This window comes from Symphalangus syndactylus, chromosome 19, assembly GCF_028878055.3.
Source record: "Symphalangus syndactylus isolate Jambi chromosome 19, NHGRI_mSymSyn1-v2.1_pri, whole genome shotgun sequence".
NCBI classification, from domain to species: domain Eukaryota; kingdom Metazoa; phylum Chordata; class Mammalia; order Primates; family Hylobatidae; genus Symphalangus; species Symphalangus syndactylus.
Window position 1 is genome coordinate 60,295,366 of NC_072434.2, and position 25,028 is coordinate 60,320,393.

Here is a 25,028-nt window from a genome sequence, read left to right on the forward strand (position 1 = left end):
CCACTTCCTACATGTGAAATGCCCCTTATAACAACTGATTCTAAGTATTAATAATATTTTCAAGAAGGTTTTTAAATATTTTTAAACTTTCTAAACTATGTAAAATGACAAATTTGCTAATTTGTAGGGCATGTATTTGATTTGAAAGGTGAAATCTATGGCTGAGTGAAGAAAAATGCAGGCAGGAAGGGCTATTTTTATCCAACTGATATGTTTCTAGAGAACAATAAGCATAGTAATAGTATTGGATAAAGTGAAAGGGTGCTTAGAGAAAGTGTGTTCTTAACATGAAATTAATTCACTATGGTTCTCTAAATGAGGAATTGGTGTGTTTTTCCAACCTCTCCAAAGAGAAAATATAGTTACGTTTGATGGATAATGCTAAATAATCTACTGCTTCTATTTTTAACTTAAAAACTTTTGCTCAGAAATGCTGGCTTCACAATGATTGTTAATTCCAAATAACACAAGTTTTCTTCTTCCAGTGGAACTTAGCAGGAATGTTCTTTATTAGAGATGATGTATCTGAGATTCCCTTTGATCCACTTAGGAATTCTGAATGAGCAGCTCCAGGAAAGAATTAGTTCTATCTCTCTCTCCCTTTGACAGTGTTACATACTAAAAGATCTTCGGAGTACTGATGCTATTTCTGGCACTTGAATGCTAATGTGGATATTTTATATTAGTGCTGCTTTAAGGACTACACGTAAAACAAGTCAGTATGTTTTTTCACAGTTCGAGAGGGAAAAGTGAGGGGGTCTTATGCTCGACTGGAATAAATGCGTTCCTGGCTTTGAGACATCATGCAGTTTACAGGCTATCCAAATGGAAATGTTTTATATAGTTTTACATCCAAGATAGACAATGCTTTTGTTCCTCTGCATTTTACCAGTGGGAATACTCAAACGCTTCCTGCAGTTCTTTTTGTGTAGAGGCAGGGTAATGGTTTTTTGAAGGGAGGCCTAATAAAAAATTGCCAACTAAAAGCACTCTTCTTATTTTAAATAAGCAGATGAAACTTTATAAAAAAATTCTCCTGGGCTGGGCGTGGTGGCTCACGCCTGTAATCCCAGCACTTTGGGAGGCCGAGCTGGGTGGATCACCTGAGGTCAGGAGTTCGAGACTAGCCTTGCCAACGTGGTGAAACCCTGTGTCTACTAAAAAAATACAAAAATTATCCGGGCATGATGGCGCATGCCTGTAATCCCAGCTACTCAGGAGGCTGAGACAGGAGAATCGCTTGAACCCGGGAGGCAGAGGTTGCAGTGAGCCGAGATCATGCCATTGCGCTCCGGCCTGGGTGACAAGAGCAAAACTCTGTCTCAAAAAAAAAAAAAAAAAAGTTATCCCAATTTTACTATAAATTACTATTGAATAAATTACTAATTAATTACTATTAAATGAATAGTAATTAGCTAAAGCTGAATCTCATGAAACAATATTTCCTTAAAATTCCTCTGTGTAGAGGAATTGTTAGACATGTAAATTTGAAAGTGCTTGTAGATCGCCCCACCTTGCCAAATCAACCCGAGGATTTATGATGAAAAGTGTAGATTCTATAAATTAAAAGCAACTAAGTAAAAAGTGTTGTCTCAAAAGTTCTTGGGTAATGTCAAAGCTCTGAATTTTATATTTAATAAATATTCTAACTTAATCAATTTATTCTATTGTCCATTTGTGGATCTTTGCATTCATCTCTAATATGACACTGCTAATTGGAGCTGAAACAACTCTACATTTATATTTCTACACCATTGCCTCTTTGAACCTGTTTACTGTTACAAGTATGTTCTATTTATCCATGGTCGGCATCTGTATTAGTCCATTCTTGCAATGCTATGAAAAAATACCTGAGACTGAGCCATTTATAAAGAAAGGTTTAATTGGCTTACCGTTCTACAAGCTGTACAGATGCATGGCTGGGGAGGCCTCAGGAAACTCACAATTATGGTGGAAGGCTAAGGAGAGGCAGGCATGATTTGCATGGCTGCAACAGGAGGAAGAGAGAGTGGGGGAGGGGCTACACACTTTTAAACAACCAGATCTTACAGTAACTCACTCACTATCATGAGAACAGTAAGGGTGAAATCTGTCCCCATGATCTAATCAGCTCCCACCAGGTCTCACCACCAACACTGGAAATCACAATTTGACATGAGATTTGGGTGGGGACACACACCCAAACCATATCAGCATCCATGAATAGCATCATATTCTTGTGTTTACTAAAGCTATCAGGTAGCTGGGTATGTTGTCTCACAAAGCAATCATGGCCAGACTCAGTGACTCATGCCTATAATCCTAGCACTTTGGGAGGCCAAGGCAGGTGGATCTCTTGAGCCTAGGAGTTCAGGACCAGCCTGGGCAACATGGCAAAACCCTGTCTTAACAAAAAATACAAAAAAATTGCCTGATGTGGTGGCATGCCTGTACCCCCAACTACTCAGGAGGCTGAGGTGGGAGGAGGGCTTGAGCCTGGGAGGTCGAGGTTGCAAGGAGCCCACATCGTGCCCTTGCACTTCAGCCTGGGCAGTGGGAGTGAGACCTTGTCTCAAAAAAATAAAAAATTGAAAAACCAAAAACCAAAAAAAAATCATGTCTATATGGATTGTCCCCTATTGGAGAAACTGGCAGTTTGAAGGTATTTTAAAACTAGAGAAAAACGAACTGGTTAATTCTCTCCTCCTTTCTCTTTCTCTGGCAGCTTTTATCTTCCATTATTCGAAATGCATGAGCAACCAACTTTTACATCTGAAAGAAAGAAGATAAGGAGGCTAGTGAGAGAGAAACTTGGGAACAGTTAAAGCCTTTGAGAGCTTTGTTATGAGCCTTGAAGATGTTAAAATCAGACAAAGGCAAAAAAGTTCCTTCTCACTAAGCATTGACTTAATAAGAGATAATGAAGCTAATGAAGCTAGGGGGATTTTTTTTTTTTTTTTTGGTTAATACCAAATAAAAGGCAATAGGTAATACTGGTAAGGCACCAAGGCATTAGAATTTGTCTTTACTTCTCCCCTGCCTCTTGTCTCCTTCTTGAATATTTCTTACCCCTTTATTACTTGATGTAATACAGGCTTCATAAAATAACTAGACCAAGGTTTAACAGAAACCCATTATAACACAGCTCCCTGTTAAATGGATACAAAAAAATAGGTCAAATCGTGTTCTCTAAAGCATAAAGTGATATCATAAGTGCTAAATATGAAAGTTTGCCTGAGGTGACTAGCAGTGGGAGTGAAGGAGTTCCATTTGATTTTCTCTCTTGTCACAGTCCTTGACTTTTCATGGAATATAAGTAGATGCTTTGGACAGCTCTGATGGCCACAGACAAAGGGTGGCCATGCGTGTGTCTATCATGCTACCTTAGGATACTGTTTAGGAACATTTGTTAAAAGGACACTAAAGTATAGCTCTTTGATTTCCTTTCACAATGGAAGAGTCCCATATTTTATCCTTACATTCAGAGGCATTATTTTTCCCCATATTCCAAATTCAGAAGTCATCAGTGGACACAGCTGGGGAGGCAGGCCCACGGCACTTCTGATCTGTTTCACCAGGCTCAGGGTAAGCCCCTGCACTCTTCTGGGGTGAGATGCCAGCTTTGCCTTCCTGTCACCTCCACAATATTTCCATTGTCTGTTATTTTATTTTCTGCCTTTTCTTCCTGTTTCTTAGGCATCCTCATTACAGTTTAGCCAAGTTAATTAAAATACAGCAGCATGCTTGTAAGACAGGGCATGTCCTGCACAGTGAGCAGCATTTCTGTAGAACTAATTTGGCAGGGCTATATTTAGTTTGGGAAAGGCAGCTGTGAGCATTCACTTAATGTGCGTGAATACTTTGCATTATTAGACCCTCACTGCTACTTTTACTTGTTGAAATAGGATGAGGCATATTTCTGATTTTGCATTGTTTTCCAATTTTGGTTTATTTTCTTGATTTCTGAACTTTTTTTACATATTCATAAAAGAATAAAAGCATGATTTATTGTAGTCCAGTTTAAAGATGGTGTTGAAGGGGCTCTGTGGACTAGCACTTCAGAAAGTAACCACTAATATAGAATATATATTAATATCGTATATTAGATAATATATAATATATATTCTATAGTGCATATAATGTATTAATATTGTATATTATATATGATATAATATATATTTTATATATAAGATTATACATAATATAATACATTAATATGTTGTATTTTTATACAAAATGCTATTGTATATACTATACATGTTACTTGTATGTTATATATGTTATATATCATATATAGAATGTTGTATTTCTATTTCCAATAAAAATAGAAATGCAAGCCACACATGTAATTTTTAATTTTCTAATAGTCTTACTAAAAAAGTAAAAATAAACAGGTAAAATTAATTTTAATATTATATTGTATTTAACCCAATAGCATATCTAAGCTACTATCATTTGACATGTAAATATTGAATAATATAAAAGTCATGAGATATTTTATGTTCTTTTTTAATAATAAATCTTTGAAATTGGTGTGTATGTTACACTTAGAGCACATCTCAAATCAGACTGGCCACATTTAAAGCACACAGTAGCCACAATGGCAGTGGCTCTGAAGCAAACAGCAGAGCTATAGACTAAGATCAGAATTGCTGGCAGTAACCTGTCTTAAGCCAAAGCTGTTTCTTCTGTGCTAATGATATAGATTGTGTTTTTCCTCCTAGAAATGTTATGGTCTGTAATTGATATCATTGCAAACAGAAAGAAGAGGAGTAAAAGACTAACTGCAGGGACAATGACATAAATGTATCAATACACATTACTTATTTTTTTCCAAATCTAAAGCAAGTCTTGGAAAATATCTTTGGGCTTATATTTCTTTTGCTGCCTGGGTATTTCATTTTATCCAGTGTCAAAGGGAACACTGGCTCATCAGTGGATTGTCAATTCTTTCAGAAGATTGCTATAAATGTCCACCACCCACACCCATGCAATTGTACATGGGAGAGTTTACTCTTAAGACAAATTTCTGGAAGCAATTTCACCTTTGAAAAAGAAACTGGAAAAATCATTTTCCTGGATCTGCTTAAACCATGTTGAATATTTTCTCCCACATTCCATTAGGCAGAGTTTAAATATGATAAAGATATTATTAAACCAATGGAGCATGTATTAGATATACATGCATTAACCTCTGAAAACAACAACAACGAAGAACCACAAAATGAAGACTTGTTCTTTTCTCACTTCTTTATTACTCACTTCTCATCTTCCTTTTCACACTCTTAAACTCTCCAGCTGCTCATCTGTAACTTGCACTGACACTAATTCTGGTAACTCAACTTGATCAGAGACTACTTTAGCCCAAGAAGCCTAAATAATTTTTTCCTTTGATTTCCCAGGAAAAAGAAATCTGTCACTTCTTGGAATAGAATTTCAAGTATGAATACAAACTAGATTTAATGGCTTTAAATTTTAAAATAACCACCTTTAGTTTATTAAACTGGATTTTTGAACACTGATAAGTCTGATTTAAGTATTATGATGGACTTAGGGTAGTTTAAAGAAAAAGCAGTAAATTTTATCTGCATAATTCAGGGTTTTAAAGTTCTGTTGGGCAGCCATTATATTTCAGGCACTGAGATTGGTGCTAGAGATAGAAAGATGAATAGGACACAGTCTCAGCCCTTAGTGACCAGAGTCTAATAGGAAACATGATGATAGACATGAACCAGTAGCCATGATACAGTGCTAGAATAGAAGTCCAAAGAAGAAATTCATAAGACCCCGGGACAGTGAAGAGATGATGTTTCACAGGGGAATAGAGAAATGAAGGAAGGAGTCAAAAGGGGACCACTTCGCTAAGGCACTAATGAACCAGCTGTCTACAAGACTTAATGCAATCACAGTATAGGATAATAGTGGAAGTAGAGTAAAATAGCTGGAATGATTGGAGTTGTGGTCAGAGATTAGATCCAGTCTATGAACATGGGAGTGGATATTGACCTACAGCAAAGGTTAAAGTGCTGGGAAGTCTGAAGGTGAGTCACTGACATAGAAATGGAAACCCCCAAGAGGATGGCAGGAGCTGCTGTGAAGGGGAATATTTTATAAATCAACCACTTATTTACCACCTCAAATTTAACATAACCCACAGGGAATCCTAGTATCGCTACCCCACAATGTCCTACTCTAATGTCCCAGTCTTAGTAAATATCACCCAGCATTCATCCAGTTGCTCATGCCAGAATCCTCTCAGTCATTCCTGATGCTGTCTTCTTTCTCACCCCAATGGCTTATGCATCACAAGTTCTAGTGATTCCATGAACAAAGCATGTAAATGCTGTCCTCCATTTTCAGTCTCTATACCACCACTTTGATGCATGCTTCGCTATCTCCAAAACTACCATTTTCATCTCCCTGGTCCATCATAGTAGCATCCCTCCTACATGTCCTGTTTCCCTCCTTACTTCTCATCAACTCCTTTCTTTTCTCCTATGATTTAAGTATTTTTCTTGTAAATTATTAGTAGTAAAAAAAATTTTAGCATGTGCCTGCAATGTATGCATATTTATAAGTTGCAAAGATGTACTACTCTTTCTGTACTAATATACATGTTTAAAATGTGTGCAAAAATACAAATGTTAAATATGAGTATGAAATAGTGCTAAAATATTTTAATTATACTTATTGATAATACAAAACCTTTTTGCTCTCACTAAACATTAATAATAGGAGAAATGTGATTTGTATGCTTATTTTTTCAAATCTGGATTTAACACTTGTAGCAAATCCCAATTCGGCTTCGTCATGCAGTTTATTTTGATGATTAATTTAATAGCTGTCATGTCTGAAAAAGGTAACTCGCAGAGATACATAGATCTAGATGAAAGAAGTACATCGTTGATTTTACCAACTAGACATTTGTGTTAGTTCATTCTTGTGTGGCTGTAAAACCTACCTGAGATTGGATAATTCATAAAGAAAAGAGGTTTGTACTGGAGTTGCCCAGCAGTGTTCCAGAGCACTGGCCTTCACATATGTTGCATGTGACCTCTCTGAAGATATTTTGAAGATCCAGTCCTGTCCACGCCTATTTTAAGATTTTAGTTTAAATCATAAATTCTTCATTTTAGGTTAAATAGTTAGGAAAAATATAATTATCACTGAAATTTAAATACTGACATTTAATTATAACTATTATGTATCTCCTTAAATGTGCCACTGAAATATAAATATCAAAGTGAATTGATACCCAACATAAGGCTAAATAGCACAGGAAAAGCTCTTCTTATTGTATCTATCAGATGACACAGAATTTTGATTCTTCCCATGACTCATGATATTAACCAGATGACAGAAGGTGCTGTCTGCCAGCCTTTTCCATTGGAAATCTCCTCTTTTCTGTGTGTATTTAATGCATATTTTTTTGGAAAGGCATTTTGAGATTTTATGGTTGTCCCTTTCATCATCAAACTGTCAATTTATTGTTTATTTATTTATGTGAATACAGACTCATGGGTTTCTGCTGTAATCAATGGGTTATAATCTCTTACAATCATTTATTTTTATCTTCAAGTTGTCTAAGGCTTGGCCACTGGGAGCCCCTTGAAACTTCTCTGTCTTTTTGGCATATCCCCATTATTCCTTGAGCAATTCTTCATACTCCAGCACATTAAATGTTCCAGACTCAACTTACAGTTTCTCTACCCTAGCCCTGAATCCTCCATTTCTCCAAGGTGCCGTGATTTCTTTTAGTGGATAAAGGACAATAATATTTAGAGAAAAATATTTGAGTGTTTATTGCTAATGGGGGTATCACTGCCCTCACACACTCTTAGTTGACAGAGCTAAGGAATATATTTTATACTCATGCATACACATATTTCCACGTCTGTTTATTTTATATCTATATATTTTGAGAACCATGAATTCATACTGGTATCTCTAGTCCCAATCTGATATAATAGAGTTACTTCTGGTTTTCTGCTTTTTTATATTTGTAATTCCTTTCTCATCCATGGTGAAGCTTCTGATTCTTGTTATTCTCAATATATTATTTGATCAGTCTCCTTGTATGTAGCCAATCTTGAGTTGCCACTACTGCCACCACCAGGAACCCTGCAGGGACACCCTCTCCACCCTGCTTAGTCTCTGACACTGTGTGCTGGGCCTCCCTCTTTGGGTTGACCTCATCACCCATCTCAGACTCTGACACCCACGCTCTGCTGCCACCCCTTGAGTAGACGTTCTTCTCATGCTGGTCTGGCTCTGACATTTCACTCTGGTACTATGGCCCTCTCCCAAACCAGCTGCATGGATGGCTAACTAGTTCTGCTCCATTTCACTGCTTTGGGGCTGAATTGTTTAGAAAAGGGAGAGGGAGAGGAAGAGAAAAGGAAGCAAAACCATGTTTTAGTGGACTGGTCCTGTATTGCTGCAGGGAACCTAAAATGCCATTTTGTTATAAATAAATACTATTAAATCTAGGTTTCCTGAATGAGTTTTGAAGCATCATTAAATGTTTTGATTTTGCTAAATACATAATGAATGCATATTACAGCAAATGACTTTAAGGTTGCAACCTACCTCTTTATTCAGTTGTTACTTTTGACTTGGTATTTTTTGAATACCTTAAGAACTTGAACTACAAAGAGATGATTACCCTCCACTGCCTCATCACTATACCACCCGGGTCATCAGACAGTGGTACTTGTAGAGTTTCCACTTTGTCCTGACAAATAACAATTTATCCTTGAACAATGCAGGAGTGAGGGGCACTGACCCCTTTCCCTGCACAGTCAAAAATTTTTGTATAACTTTTGACTCCTTAAAAAACTACTCGTCTGGGCGCGGTAGCTCACGCCTGTAATCCCAGCACTTTGAGAGGCCAAGGCCAAGGTGGGTGGATCACGAGGTCAGGACTTTGACACCAGCCTGGCCAACATGGTGAAACCCCGTCTCTACTAAAAATATAAAAAGTAGTCAGGGATGGTGGCAGGTGCCTGTAATCTCAGCTACTCGGGAGGCTGAGGCAGGAGAGTTGCTTGAACTGGGGAAGCAGAGGTTGCAGTGAGCTGAGATCGCACCACTACACTCCAGCCTGGACAACAGAGTGAGACTCCATCTCAAAACAAACAAACAAACAAACAAACAACAACAAAAAAACACACACAAAAAACTAATAAGCTACTATTGAGAAGCCTTACTGATAACAGTCAATCAACACATATTTTGTATAATTATTATGTACTATATTCTTACAGTAAAATATGCTAGAGAAAATAAAATATTATTTAGAAAATCATAGGAAAGAGAAAATATATTTACTATTAAGTGGAAATGAACCATCATAAAGGCCTTCATCCTTGTTTTCTTCATCTTAAGTAGGCTTAGTAGGAGTGGGGGAAAGGGAGGGGGTGGTCTTGCTGTCTCAGTGATTGCAGAGGCAGAACAAAATCCACATATAAGTAGACCCAAACAGTTCAAATGCATATTGTTCAGAAATCAACTGTATCTAGTTACTATAACTCAATCATATAACAGTGTATGAAATTTTATCTAAGTACACAAATTATATTGTTTCTGAAATTCAGTATCCTCATCTATATTTAGGCTGTTCTTGCATTGCTATAAAGAAATACCCGAGACTGGGTAATTTATAAGAAAAGAAGTTTAATTGGCTCATGGTTCAGCAGGTTGTACAGGAAGCACCTGCTTCTGGGGAGGCCCCAGGAAGCTTTTACTCATGGTGGAAGGCAAAGTGGGAGCAGGCACGTCACATGGCAAAAGAGAGAGTGGGGTGGGAGGTGACACACACTTTTAAATGACCAGATCTCGTAAGAACCCACTACAGTGTAAACAGCACCAAGCCATGAGGGATCCACCCCCATGACCCAAACATCTCCGACCAGTCCCCACCTCCATCCAGCATTGGGGATTATGATTCAACATGAGATTTGGGTGGGGACAACTATCAAAACTATATTATCATCTTTATAATACAGTAAGATATTGTGTAATTTGGATGAGCTTCATAAAATGGATTGTTAAAGAAACCCCAATAGCAGAGCAGTGAAGAGAATTTCAAGGATGCTCAGTGATATGATGACAAAAATAAGCTGAGTTTACTCCACAACAAGTGAGTGGTTGGTTTTGCAGCCACACCTCATCATTAAGATGGTTAGCACTGTATTTCATACTTAGACATTTTTAGAAGAAAGATATTATTTAAAATAATGCTGTAAATTTTAGTATTATTTTTCTTGACATTGTCTTTATTTAAAAAGACTAAGTACTCTTGTAATTAATCTTTACACAATTACATTAATATGTGTAACATTAAGAAGTAGAGAAATTGCTAACCAAAAAAAGCAGGTTAGGTTAAGAAGACCTTATGAATATTACATATACTTTTCTGAAAACCAGAGAAAACATCATGTACTGTTCTGTTAAGATAATGTGATACTTAAATAATCCTTTTAGCCTTTTTTTTTTCTTTAAACCTGGTTGGTAAAGAGAATAATTGGAAATGTTCCTTTTACCAGCACAGTTCAACAATACAATGAAATGTCAATACTTTAGAAAATGAATTAATGATAATTGTTAGGAATTTTAGTCTAGGCAACCGCTGAAATTGGAATGCAAAGTAGGCTTCTAATTATTTTTACAAATTTAACTAGAGGGATGTTTTTAGCTCAGCTACCTTTAATATTTAACTTTCCTCAAAGCATTAAGGTATATAAGCATTTGAGCACTGAGAAAAGCAAATTAAAATTAAAATACCACTGCCAAAAGGGACAGGAAAAAATCCTGGTCAAAGATCAGGAAGACTTCAGTAGTTTTATTTCTGGTGAAGAAAATTTCCAAATGGCCATTCTTAAATCCTAAATTCTCAGCTTTGCTTCAGATTATTTTGAAGCCATCCCTTATGTGGAAAAGGTTCCCCACATCAAAAATAATGATTATATCTGTACAGAATAAACTCTTTGATAAAAAAAAAAAAAGAAAAAAAGAAAAAAAGTCAAAACTCTTACAAGTATTATCGATACTTGAGTTGGCTGTTGGTAATTGGAAAAATCTTACAGAGTTTAGGTAGAAATCCCTTATCTAGTGATGATTCTGGGACAGGGACTGGCTTACCTTTATCAAATGACAGTTTATAGTCAGTTGAAGATAAGAAGAGAAAGTATAGCCAATTCAAATAAAAAATATAGATAAGGCAGGGTAAGCTCCATAGGAAGAAACTGATTAGGACAAGATTGTAGAAATGCAAGGGAAAAAAATGACCTTGTATATAAAGTGAGAAGGGAAGGCCCTGAGTCAAAGGATGCATGGTGGAAGGGGCTTTGAGAGAAAGAAAATGTGAATTGCTTCCTCATCATAGAACACCTGGCATAATTGCTATTTCCACACTTCCAAATCACACTACATGTTTCTATTCTAAGGTGGCTGACTGCAAATAATTGTAATAATGCTGTTCGGACACTCATCTTTTGGAGATGGACTATTTAGAAAACTAGAAAGTTTTATTTTTACACTTCTATTCATGACCAGAAATCAAAACTCCATAAAGAGTATTGCAGGATTTCAAAGCTCACAGGTAGTTGGGGAAAGTATGCTGGGTAAAAAAAACTGAAGCAGAGAATGTTAGGTTTTCCAATGTATGGAAAGGCGTGGAAGTGCTAAAGCCTTGTTCAGGAGGACAGAGCTTTGGATGGCTCTGAAAGTCAAAGTGAAATAGATAATTAAGCTAAGTAAATTATTTTGTTTAGAATTAGTCTAAATTTGAGGAGTTGTCTAAGTTTATATAGATAAGTTAAGCAGAATATTTAAAATGAAATGATGTCCAACTTCTTGGTGATTGTAGAGTTTTATGGAAAACAGGACTCATGCAACAGCATTATCTAAAATTGGAGAACCTCCTGCGTATTAGCTACTATTCAACAATGAAATTCTAGGTAACCCCAGTTAGAGGGGAGACAATCATTTCTGCCATGTGGAGAAGACATTTTTACATGAAACTGACTCTGGATGCTATTCTATCAAAAGTCATGGTAGGATGATACCTACTCCTGTCACAGATGCATGGCTCAAAAACAGCAGAGAGAGAAAGAAAGTATCAAGAAGTACTGCTCCTCAAACATTGGCTTTACTTTCTTGCAAAACTAGGGAGTTGGCATTTTGCAGAGTTGTTTGGAGGAAAATCTTCTCCTTAGAAATGCAGTTAATAAAGACCAAACACTTAAAAAAATGCAATGAAAAAATTTTTTTTTTCAAACTGAAAAGACTGAAAATTTTCTTTAAAACATGTTATACTTTTTGTGACAAGGAAATAACTACACAAATGACCTGGAGTAGAGCTAGAGAGAGCCAAGGAAACTTACAAAAGTGAAAATATTATGCAAACATGAAATTCGCGACTGTTAACTACCCTTTATCACACTTGCGTGTGTAGTAAAATATAATGAATTACACTTCAGTCAACGATGTAGAGCTACAATTCGGAAATATAGACTCAAATAATCTCAATCATTTTTAAATTTCTTTACACGATTGAAAATTAAATACCTTCTTCAGGTATTTTTTTACTGTGATATCTGAATCAGAGAAATTCCTGGGGGCAATTGCAGTCCAATTCTGATACTTAGGTTGTGTTGAGCAAATAAATAGCACCCCATAAAGAACTCTGCCTCCCCAAGGTTTATTTAGGGCTGGATATGCTGTATACTGCATAAGATAACACCAGTAAAGGGAGACTTAAAAGGGAATAAAAATACTACTTAATTAACTTTTTACCTCAAGAAAGCCAACACTAAGCCCAGGACTTGGCATATAATAGATACGCAATAGGTAATTGCTAAAATCCATAGTTTTCATTTTTATGTACTTTGTATATCATTACATGCATCCATTATTTTATAAAGCTGTAATCAATTGGTAAAAATGTAATTTTATTTCTTTATCACTTTACTTAATACAACCATAGTAGTAAGAAAAATGGTTTCTGTAGCTGACAGGCTTCTCATAAACATTGACTTCATACATGACATTTATTAGCCTCAAGATTATGCTATTAAAAATACGGCTCAAAGAATATCTTCTTACATACTTGCCTTTCCTTTGCTGGAAATTCGTGGTCAGAACTAATTTCTATAAATTATTGACTTTTATCAAAGGACATGAAGATTTTAGTCTGATTAAAATTGGTTTATAAGTTGCTTTCTCTTCAGGCTGTACCAACACACACTGGTAAAGAACCTATGCAAATATCACCTTTACATGAAAGTTCCAGAATGTTTTTGTGCAGGAGGAGGGCTATGTCAGTCAATGGTCACAGATTTCTCTTACCAGTCAGTTAGAATATATGTAGGAATCTGGTCTATTCAAATTACCATGTTGGGTACTTTTATGAGGAGAAGAAATTGGTAGAATGCATAGTCTCTGTCATTAATTTACCATCTAGTTGGGAAGACTAAACTTATTTTATTAAATTACTATACTCATAGCACTATCCAAGATGTTGCAGTGTGGAGAGGGTAGGAAGGAAAGTTGAACTTGATAAGAAACAGAACAATGATGCTTACCTTCAAAAAATTGGCCATGTAGCTGACTGGAGCCAATGGAGTAATAAATATTCCTTGTGGTTATAAATGAGCTTACTGTAAACTTCATACATTGCAAACTTCTAGAATAGAGAAATTTTATCCTTCTTAGGCCACCCTATCGATCTTACGTACTTCAGGAAAATTACTCTAAAAATGTTGAAATATGGCAACGGCTTGTTTTTAAATTATGTTACCGTCATGACAAGGGCTTTCTTGACATTATTTGAGATACGTTAGGATAACCTGAGGATGGTAGGGTTTGGAACCATTATTGAGGAGGCAGGTTCTAGGCCTCTGTAATCATGAGACTTTGCTCCATTGAAAAGCTATCAGAGGATTAACATTTATAGTTGCAGAGGAAGATGTTAGTGATTCTTCCAAAGTGAAATTGTTAACATATATTTTGTTTGTTTGTTTTGTTTATTTGTTGTTTTTTGTTTTTGTTTTTGTTTTTGTTTTTGTTTTTGAGACAGAGTCTCACCCCGTCCCCAGGCTGGAGTGCAGTGGCACGATCTCGGCTCATTGTAACCTCCGCCTCCCAGGTTCAAGCAATTCTCTTGCCTCAGCCTCCTGGGTAGCTGGGACTACAGGCACGTGCCATCATGCCTGGCTAATTTTTTGTATTTTTGGTAAAGACGGGGTTTCACCATGTTATCCAGGATGGTCTCAATCTCCTGACCTCGTGATTCACCCACCTCGGCCTCCCAAAGTGCTGGGATTACAGGCGTGAGCCACCGCTCCGGCTAACCTTTCTTTAACTTCAAAGATTGCATTCCGTAAAGATGATAAAGCCCAAGTTCTGGAATAGCCTGGTGAGTTATTGTCATGAAAAGTGGTGAGAGAGGTGAAAAGAGTTAGAGGGCTGGTAAGGAGAAAGGAAAAAAAAAAGAAAGAAAGAAAATCTGATTTAAAAGATCTATATATACAATAGGCGTGACTTTCTTCACTTTGAGAATGAGATATTAGCATCATAGGCTTCTTAGAATGCTAAGGAGTCTCTGCAATGACTAAAAAGTTAGTTTGAGGAAACATATTTTGGACCTTTACTATGAATAGAGATGGCTATGAGTCAGTGCTTTTCACCGGCTGCATCCTCCTGCTGAGAGGATCAAGATTATCCCATCAGAGTCAACCAGGAAGCACATTCTTTGTACTGGATTGTGTATCAAAAATGTGATTGGTTCATTTGTCCTTTATTCACTTACCCATTTATTTGTCCAACAAGTACTGACTGAGTTCTCACTATGTGCACTCTTCTAGGAGCTGGGAATACTGAATAGAATATGGTGGACATATCCTTTCTAGTGTCATGAAGTCAGGAGAGCAATCAGACTAGTAATTGTAATAAGTTGTGTTGAGCAGTAATGCTAGGGAAGTACAGAGGGGTATGGGCACAACTAGGAGATGATTCTAGTGTATTCCAGAGGATCAGGAAATGGCTCCATGAGGATGTCCAGTTTAGCATGAGTAGGAAATATCCTAGAGAGGGACTGGGAAACAGCGTTCTGGATGAGAGAAAAACGGTTAATGAATGAACGAAGGCAAAAGAAAGAGAAGAATTTTGAGGAAATAAAAGAAACATTCAGGATGGCCCCTGACATGGAGTTTGAGAGGGATGGTAATTAGAATTGAGGCTGAAACAGTAGGTAAGCCCTAGATTACATGAGTCACTTTAAAGAGTTGGAACTTTATTGTAAGTGAAACAGTCATCGATTGGTTTTATGCAGGGGAAAGTACTAGGTCGATTTGTGTTCATTACAGGGCAATTTGGTGGCTGTGTGGAGAATGCATTTGAGGGGATAGGGAATTAAGTCAGCAAGATTGGTTTGCAGACCACAGAAGTAATACACATGAGACAAAATGGTGGACTCTTTCACAGTTTTGACAATAGGAATGGAAAGAAGTGAAGGAATTGAGAGGAAAAGAGGTAAATAAGCAAGAATTGGAGCTGGTTGTAAGATTTGCTTTAATGAACAAATTTGAATAAGAGCTTGATGTAAGATTCAGTAAGAGGAGGAGCAAGGGACTATATTGAAGTTCAACTTAGGAAATTTAGTGATACCACGATGTGATATTAAGTTAAAAAAAAAACAAGTTAAAGAAGTTAAATGATTTCACTTAGGGACATAAGTTTGAGATGCCTGGGAGCCATCGAAAGTGAAAAGGCTTAATAAGCAGTCAGTTATACAGATGCGGGATTCAGTAAAGATTTGACCTAGAAATATGGATTTGGGAGTCATCAGCAAATAGATGGTAATTGAAACAATCGGAAGGATGTGATTATCCAGGGAAAATGAAAATAGAACCCTGCAGAACAAAGGTAGTTAAGGAGGAGGGTAAAGGAAAATGAAGCTACAAAGATGATTGAGAAAATTGACCTGAACAGTGAGACAACAGCCATGAGAGTGTGCTGACTCAGAAACTTAGAGCAAACACTGATTGGGAGGGACAGAGCAGTGCCATTTGCAGCTGCGAAGCTCCGGCGAGTTAAGGACAGAGAACTTAGTGAGGTGGATGAGAACAGTTCCAGTAGAGTCAGAGAACAAGTGCCTGTTTATATATAGCACTCCATTTCCTGCCTTTTCTTTTGTAAATCGGATCACCTGGGCTGTGAACATCATGTGAAAGTTAGGAATACATGGAATTCCGGTAAAGACCTCTTTCTTCTGTAAATTACATGACCTGTAGGAACATTCATTGTGATTTTTTGGAGCTGTTTTTGCTCACTTTTTGTCCTCAGCTTGGTTTAGTAAGTAATGCAGATTGCTTGGTCATAGGAAGATGAAGTACTATTTGATTAAGTTACTGAAATATTTTTTATAAAAATCTGATGAAGCAAAAGTATTTTAATGCACAAAGATTAATTTTAATTATCCAGAACACCAAAAGCATTATTTCTATTAAGAAAAAATTTTACTTATATAAATGTGGTATTCTCAGGAATTTATTTTTGAATTTCTTTGAAAACAAAAAAGCATCTTTAGAGTTTGAGTAGACAATTTTATCACCAGGAAAAGATATGAGTCTGTACATTAGGGGATTATGTGTTATTTGGTGAATAATGACTACATTGCTATAAACCAAGCTTGTCTAACCCATGGCCCATGGGCTGCATGCAGCCCAGGATAGCTTTGAATACAGCCCAAAATAAATTCATAAACTTAAAATATTATATTTTGCAATATATTTATTTTTAGCTCATCAGCTGTCATTAGTGTTAGTGTATTTTATGTGTGGCCTAAGACAATTCTTTTTTTTTCCCATGTGGCCCAGAGAAGTCAAAGGATTAGATGCCCCTGAAATCTTATAAGGTCAAGATTGTTTTTCTTTTTTTTTGAATGTGAATGATTAATTCTTTCTTGCCTTGGTTTAGTTTTTGAGGGACTCTATTTTCTCTTTTTTTTCTCCTGATTTTCAAGCTTTGGGTTTGGGCAGTTATATTCCTAAAGTATTGTAAATAATAGTAGAAAGGGCACAACAGAGAGGGAACAGGCTGGTACTGTGGCTCACACCTGTAATCCCAGCACTTTGGGAAACTAAGGCAGGAAAATCATTTGAGCTCACAAGAATGAGATCAGCCTGGGCAACCTCAGGAGATTCTATCTGTACAAAAAATTGAAAAAATTAGCTGAGCATGGGGGGCATGCACCATAGTCCCAGCTACTTGGGAGGCTAAGCCAGGAGGATTGCTTGAGCCCAGGAGGTCAAGGCTGCAGTGAGCCATGATCATTGCCACGGACTGGAAGACAGAGTGAGACCCTGTCTCAAAACAAAGAAAAAAAAGTGAAAAAAGAAAAAAAAAAGATTAAAAAAGATTTTTTTTTTTTTTAAAAAAAAGGAGCAGATACTATTATTGGTGGTTTAGATGAGTTGCCCAAGTACACACTTTTATGAGTCAATGTATTGTTTTCAGTATCTTCAGGAAATTGAGGCAGTGTATCCTCACCCTAATGTAACCCGCTATAAGGTAGATTTCTATATAGCATGAATTTGCCCTGCACTCCTCTAAAAGATGTTTAGGCCTTAGAAGTAATAAATAATTAAAGCACCCTTGGCAAACCATTATCATCTTCACCTATCATCATAATTAATAATTGTGTAGCCACTTATATTTTGAGAACACAGATATGCACACACAGATATATATATGTGTGTGTGTGTATATATATATATATACACGGGCCCAGTGTGTGTGTGTATCACACACACACACACACAGGTCATGCATCTCTTAAAGATGGAGCTATGTTATGAGAAAATGTGGCATTAGGCAATTTCACCATTGTGCCAACATCGTAGAGTGCACTTACACAAACCTACATGGTATAGCCTACTATACACTTAGGCTGTATACTATAGCCTATTGCTCCTAGGCTACAAATCTGTACAGCATGTTACTGTAGTGAATACTGCAGGCACTTGTAACACAATGGTATTTGTGTATCTAAACATACCTAAATATAGAAAAAGTACAGTAAAAATATAGTATTATAGTTTTATTGGATCACTGTTGTATATCCAGACCAAAAAATCATTATGTAGCTCATGGCTGTATATATATATATATATATATATATATCTCATTCGTCCTGTGAAATAGGTTATTAGCCCTATTTTATAGGTAAGAAATCTGAAGCTCAAAGAAGGTTAAATTGCATGGCTGTAGGCACATAGAATGTGGTTACAGAGCTAGAAGGTGAGGCTTCCATTCATCCCCCCACCTGTCCCACCCCATTTCTGACAGATTGTTACTACAGCTCTTATGATTTGCAGAGTTTACTTTTCCACCTCGGGGAATTCTACAGAAATGAGAAAAAAATATGTTTCCAAAATTAGACAAAAATACCAGCCTCTGACAGAAATTGAATGCAATTAAAGATAACTAAGTATTAATAATTTATGGACTCCAACAAGTCTGAGCTTTTCTTGCATTCAGCCTTCTCCTAATTGGCAGGAATCACTAACTGGTAGAAGCACTCGGCTCTACATGTTCCTGTTTCCTGTGTGTTTGCCATTAGTGCAACCTGTGAGATCACGGTGACTTTGTGAAACTTCTCGAGAAAATTCAGTCAAGTCTAAGAAAGGTTTTCATTCTTTGTCCAACTTATCGGGACCACTTAAGATTCAAATTGCAATAAAGAGATGATTAAAATATTTAAAATACTTTCTATGCAGGTGCCAATGATAAGGTGCTTTTTGCTACAAAAATGCTAAGGTTATACCTAAGTGTGCAGAAAAGAAATGGTGAGCCTGCTGGGAATTCTGGGGTCTGAAAATAATGCTCAATAAATACCCATAATAAAAAGGACTCTCACTGGTAATACAGGTCTATGTCATGAGATTGTGTAAAATTTTGTGTGTGTATCTAGTGCCTGCTATGTGCTCAGTGTTGCTCTTTTAAATATATTAACTTATTTGATTGTTATACCAACTCTATAGGGAGGATTCTGTTGTTTCCCCCACTTCACAGGAGAAACTGAGGCTAAAGACGTTAAAAACCTTACCCTAAGACACACAATGAATATGTGGTGGAGCCGGAATTCAAACTTAGAGGTTTAGATCCAGCACATTATTCTGCCTCTCCAGTAAAATCAGACTGAAAATTCACAGTGTCTGCAAAATCAGAAAATATTTGTATTAGTCTGTTCTCATACTGCTAGTAAAGACATACCTGAGACTCGGTAATTTATAAAGGAAAGAGATTTAATGGACTCACAGTTCCACGTGGCTGGGGAGGCCTCACAATCACGGTAGAAGGAAGAGCAAAGGGACTTTTTACATGACAGCGGGCAAGAGAGCGAATGCAGGGGAACTCCCCTTTATAAAACTATCAGATCTCATGAGACTAATTCACTATCATGAGAACAACAAGGGCAAGACCTACCCCGGTGATTCAGTTACCTCCCACCAGGTCCCTCCCATGACACATGGGAATTATAGGAGCTACAATTCAAGATAAGATTTGGGTGGGAACACAGCCAAGCCACATCAATACTCATGCCTTTCGACCCAGTGTTTCCACTTGCGGTAATACTTTGTACACATTACCAAATGTGTAGGTACAAGAATATTCACTGAAGTGTTATTTTTAATAGCTAAAAAAATTAAATCTATCCAAATGTTTACCAATAGGGGAATGATTAAATCATGCCATTGCCATTATCCTTGGGGATTGCTAGGTGGCTGATATAAACTATGAGCTGAAATAATGAGTACTGACATGGAAAAAGGACTACAATTGGATGAGAAGAAAGCTATGTACAAAACAATGTGTGTACTATAAGACCTTTTTTTGCAAAATATTGATGATAATTGAGATGGAAGAGGGAGAAAGTAAGATTAGTGTATACAGATAGAAGAAAAACAATTGATAGCATGTGTCCTATAAATACTACTGCCAATTACTATCACTGTGGTATGAGATTACAGAGTATGTGTATTTCCAGTGATAAATTTATTCATTTAACAGGTACTTATTGGAAATGTGCTACATACGAGGTTCTAGGTGCTGAGGATGTATATAGAGCTTACATTCTCATTAGAAAAGACAGACAATTAGCAAGTATATAGGTGAACATTTGAATTTTGATGCACAAAGCCTATTACTTTTATATTAAAAAGATATTTTTAAGATAACACAAAAAAGAAGACAATTACCAAAGTAAAGTGGGGGCGGTTTCTGTGAAAGTCTACAGCCCTTCTGTTCATGAAGGACTGGCTGTGAGGTAAGAGGCTGGTGGTAACCAAAATAAAGCTGATGGAATAGATTTCATTTTAGGTCCATCAGTTCTGACTGTGCCCCAAGACTTGAGACATGACTTAGGTAAAAAACAGAAAAATAATATAAACTGTGGGAGGGTTTATTTGTAAGTGTGTATGGAATTTGTAGGAGCCAAATCCGAATGACTGGGTGTTACCACTGATAGATAACTGCCTGTGCCTTCCTAACCTGGGAGTCCCCCCAAAACAGAATTACATGTTTAGTAATCAGTTCTATATCTAAGTATAGTTGGACAGGATCCCTTATAGGAACAGTAAGTATCTCCAGGATAAATTCTTGTAGATTTGCACCACTTTCCCAGCAAGCTTCCCCTAAGTTGCCTCAGTGGTTAAGGAAAGCTTGATTTTGCTGATTCTACATGCCATAGAGTACTCATTTTTCCAGCTTTGCTTTTTTTTCAGAGCCAGACCTAGATATCAAGCAATTATTTCTTGTTAAGACAGTATAACTAGGAAATAAAAGGCCTGTTAAAATAAAAAATAGATCTCCAAATGTATGTGTATGTATGATTATGTGTGGATTAAAAAAAGAGTTGATTTGCCATGTACCATCCTCCTGTCTGCCTTGGATATTTGAAGTTTCATTTCTGTTTTTGAGTACACACACACACACACATTTATATCTATAGCCTTACTTCCAAGTATGTGTACATATCATATTATAATATACATACATATCTATCCCCTCCAATAATTCAGATGAGTATAAACATTTAGAAACTATCAGTTATATTTCCTGTGTTGATTTTTTAAAAGAAAAATCAAGATCGCAAAAATTAAATACATTAAACAGAGCCATAGTTGTTTGCTTGTGAAGCAAAGGAAAGCCTGGGTAACTTAAGAAACGAGTTCAGTGGGTTTCCCAAGCTGAAAGCAGAAGTGCTAGAAGAAAATGGAGGAGTTGTTCCATATTAGGAGATTATTTTAAGTGATAGTCTAGATTATTAAATTCTGGTTAGTTAAGAGGATTATAAAGATTCCCATAGGATTGGTCATATTTTCTGTTTCAGGACACAAACATACGGACGCAGTTTTGAAAGAGGTCAAAGAAAATGTCTGATGGACTCAGGGTGATTGATGGCACATTTTTTTTTCTTTAATTCTCAAAAGAGAACTACATAATAATAAATGCATAAAATCTTGCAGTTTGTAAAGTTCATTAGCTCAGCCATCCTGTTAGGTGTGTACTGTGAAGATGTCTGTCCTACAGCTGAGGAGGTGGTAGCCCACAGGTTGAGTAACTTCACGGATTCCACAAACATTTTTTGAGAAACTGTGCCTTGGGTTTAACTGTTTCCCAAGTGGGCTTCAAGGTGGGCTTAACAGTTATTATTTATTTGCATTCCCTGAAAGCAAAAACAAAATATTTTGTTGCTTAGTTAGGAAAAAGAGAATTCTTAAATGACCAGTATGAGGTTGGATACAACGCTCTTGCACACACCTTTTCTGATCTCTGAAAACTAGGTTCACATCTGAGCAAACAGCATTGCTGTTTTCAGAACTAAACAAGGTCACCTGGGTTCATATTGCAGCCTCTTTTATTCTGCCTTGCTCCTTCTACTATATCTTACTGCCCTTTGTACATTCCAATACTTCTTGAAATAAGATACAAATGAAAAACAACTACAAATATTTTTAAAAAGCTAGAGATTGCCTTTTTACAGCATCAAAAATTTCAATGACAGGATTCCTGTATAAAAACCAAGCACATCTAGAGCCCCTGAAATATAGTTTGATTCATAGAGTTTAAGTTCATAGATTAATTTTAGAGCCATAACTATATAAGATAGAATCCTTCTGTGTATACCCTGCCTAATTTCATCAATTCTCATACCACCAGTGCTGTAAAAGATTACTCCACTCTTCTTTTTAAAATCCCAAAATAAAATGAACAGAAGATAAAGCATAGAAAATGTTGATTGGCATGTCGATATCTTTATCGTTTCTCTGCTTGTATGTTTCAGGTGGGAGAGTTCAGAGCGCACGCTGCTGAGTGGACAGCCAACGTCACAGCCGAATTCAAAGAAACCAGGAGGCGACTGAGTGTGGAGATTTATGACAAGTTCCAGCGTGCCACCTCCATCAAGCGGAAGCTCTCGGCAGAACTGGCTGGAAACCACAATCAGGAGCTGACTCCTTGTAGGAGGACCCTGTCAGTGAACCACCTGACCAGTGAGAGGGATGTCTTGCCTCCCTTACTGAAGACTGAGAGTATCTATCTGAATGGTTTGACGCCACACTGTGCTGGCGAAGAGATTGCTGTGATTGAGAACATCAAATAGCCCTCTCTTCAAATAACCTTAGGCATAGCCATAGGTGAGGACTTCTCTATGCTCTTTATGACTGTTGCTGGTAGCATTTTTTAAATTGTGCATGAGCTCAAAGGGGGAACAAAATAGATACACCCATCATGGTCATCTATCATCAAGATAATTTGGAATTCTGAGCCAGCACTTTCTTTCTGATGATGCTTGTTGAACGGTCCACTTTCTTTGATGAGTGGAATGACAAGCAATGTCTGATGCCTTTTTGTGCCCAGACTGTTTTCCTCTCTCTTTCCCTAATGTGCCATAAGGCCTCAGAATGAATGAGAATTGTTTCTGGTAACAATGTAGCTTTGAGGGATCAGTTCTTAACTTTTCAGGGTCTACCTAACTGAGCCTAGATATGGACCATTTATGGATGACAACAATTTTTTTTTTTTTTTTGTAAATGACGAGAAATTCTTATGCAGCCTTTTACCTAAGAAATTTTCTGTCAGTGCCTTATCTTATGAAGAAACAGAACCTCTCTAGCTAATGTGTGGTTTCTCCTACCCTGCCCCCACCCCTAGGCTCATCTCTGCAGTCTTTTACCCCAGTTCTCCCGTTTGAATACCATACCTTGCTGGAAACAGTGTGTAAAATGACTGAAGTGATGATGCCCGAAGAAGAAATAGATGCCAAATTAGATGGACATTGAAGCAACACTCAGCGTTGCCTAGAGTTAAAGGCACTGCAGAGAAATGAGGTGCAGAGGTGGCCCCTCTGAGTATTTATTTGACTCAGGTACCAGTGGTACATATATACAGTGTAATTATGACCAGGCTGGTAAAATTGGCTGCTCCCAAACAATCCCCTTTTTTCCTGGCAGTATTTGGAATTTATCATTTATTAATAACTATACATTTTTAAAGGCAGAAGAAGAAAATCTATCTATCTATCTATATAAATGACCTGACAGAAGAAAACTGTTAAAAATGGATATTACTGGAGGCGATTTAAAACAGTGGGTGTGAATTATCATTCTGATGGAAAGAAAATAGCAAAACAATGTGTTACAAGTATTTGCTAATAAACAGTATACTGCCAGCTTCTAACTGCTTTTTGATGTATGAAAGGCTTATATAATTTTCTTTTCGTTGGATGACTTTTGCCAGATGAGAGGAGGTGGCACAGTGGTGAGTGCAGGGCACAGTCCTAGCCTTCTGTGGGTGTACTTTTGGAGTTGTGACTTGGCTGTGAGGGCAGAAGTTGAAGTTGGGATCACTGTGACTTTGCACATGGAAAAATGCAGATTGCAGGCATAATTCATCTCTGACATTAGAGAAAAAGCTGTTATAGCACAATTTAAATTTTGAGAGTTTGCTGTGTTTTTTTTTTTTTTTACATAAAAGAGGCTGATTATTCTTTTTAGTTTAATTTTATATCCTGTAATTCTTTGGATGGTTCCAAGATTCAGAAAAAATTCAGTAAATGCACCCCGTAAATTGCTACCCTTTCCTTTATTTTCATACTTAGATCTGCTGTACATTGTATATATATATAATTTTTAAAATGCAGAAAGAAAATAATTTCCCTAAATATAATTGCAAACTGATTTCTTTTACTTTTTTGTGTGTGGGGGTGGGAGCTGTATCTGAATAAGTGGCATTCAGATTAGGGTCTTGAAAAATAAACCCAGAATCTTTAAAAAAAACAAATAATCTAATAGATGCTTATTTTCCAAAATTTAAATTTAAGCTAGAAATGTAAATATTCAATTAATTTGTTAAAAGTACTTTTATAAAGTTAAAAAAAATCCGACCAAAATTTTAGAAAGTCAGGCTCTTTTAGAAAGAAAGCTACACTCATTTCCTCAAATAACTGTTCCAAAAATTTATATGGTGGAATGCACCATGTATAAACTGTGAATTGTATTGACAAATAAAGTTTGTAATTAAAGTCAGCATTTTCTGAGTCTCCTGCTTGCTGCTGAGAATTTAGATATGATCTAGGTAGGTAGAACTCCAGGATGTTACTTTTCATGCTGAGTTTTTGTCACTCCTTTATTCAAAATATTTAAGAAATATTTTTGATGCATTGATACTACCCTTGCTAAATACATGCAGACTGTTTTCCTCAGTGGCTACTCCTTAAAACCAAATATACTGAAATTCATTTTTGAAATAAGATATTTGAAATCGCATATAGATTCAAGATTGTTTCTATTATATTACATATATTTATGCCATATTTTATCATTGTTAGACCTTGTCTTAACACTGAAGTAGACTGAATGCTGAACACAGGTGCCTGAACGTGTTTTTTGTAAGAAAAAGACAATTAAGCATCCTGGTGGTATTGAAGTCTAAAGAAGGTAGTTACCAACCGATCTTCTAGACCTTATATCGCAAATGTTTGG

At 36.6% G+C, this 25,028-nt stretch overlaps 1 protein-coding gene across 3 annotated transcripts in view; it reads left to right on the forward strand.

The window, feature by feature from the left end:
* KCNK2 (potassium two pore domain channel subfamily K member 2) overlaps nucleotides 1–24,573 on the forward strand; it is a 154,934-nt gene extending 130,361 nt beyond the window's left edge. For 2 of the 3 annotated variants that reach the window (XM_063613917.1, XM_055234598.2), the window contains exon 7: nucleotides 22,331–24,573. In XM_063613917.1, the coding sequence (XP_063469987.1) occupies nucleotides 22,331–22,648 (318 nt within the window). In that variant the 3' untranslated portion in view covers nucleotides 22,649–24,573. The remainder of the gene's footprint in view (nucleotides 1–22,330) is intronic. The other variant, XM_063613916.1, reaches the window with a different exon arrangement.
* Nucleotides 24,574–25,028: the final 455 nt, after the last annotated feature.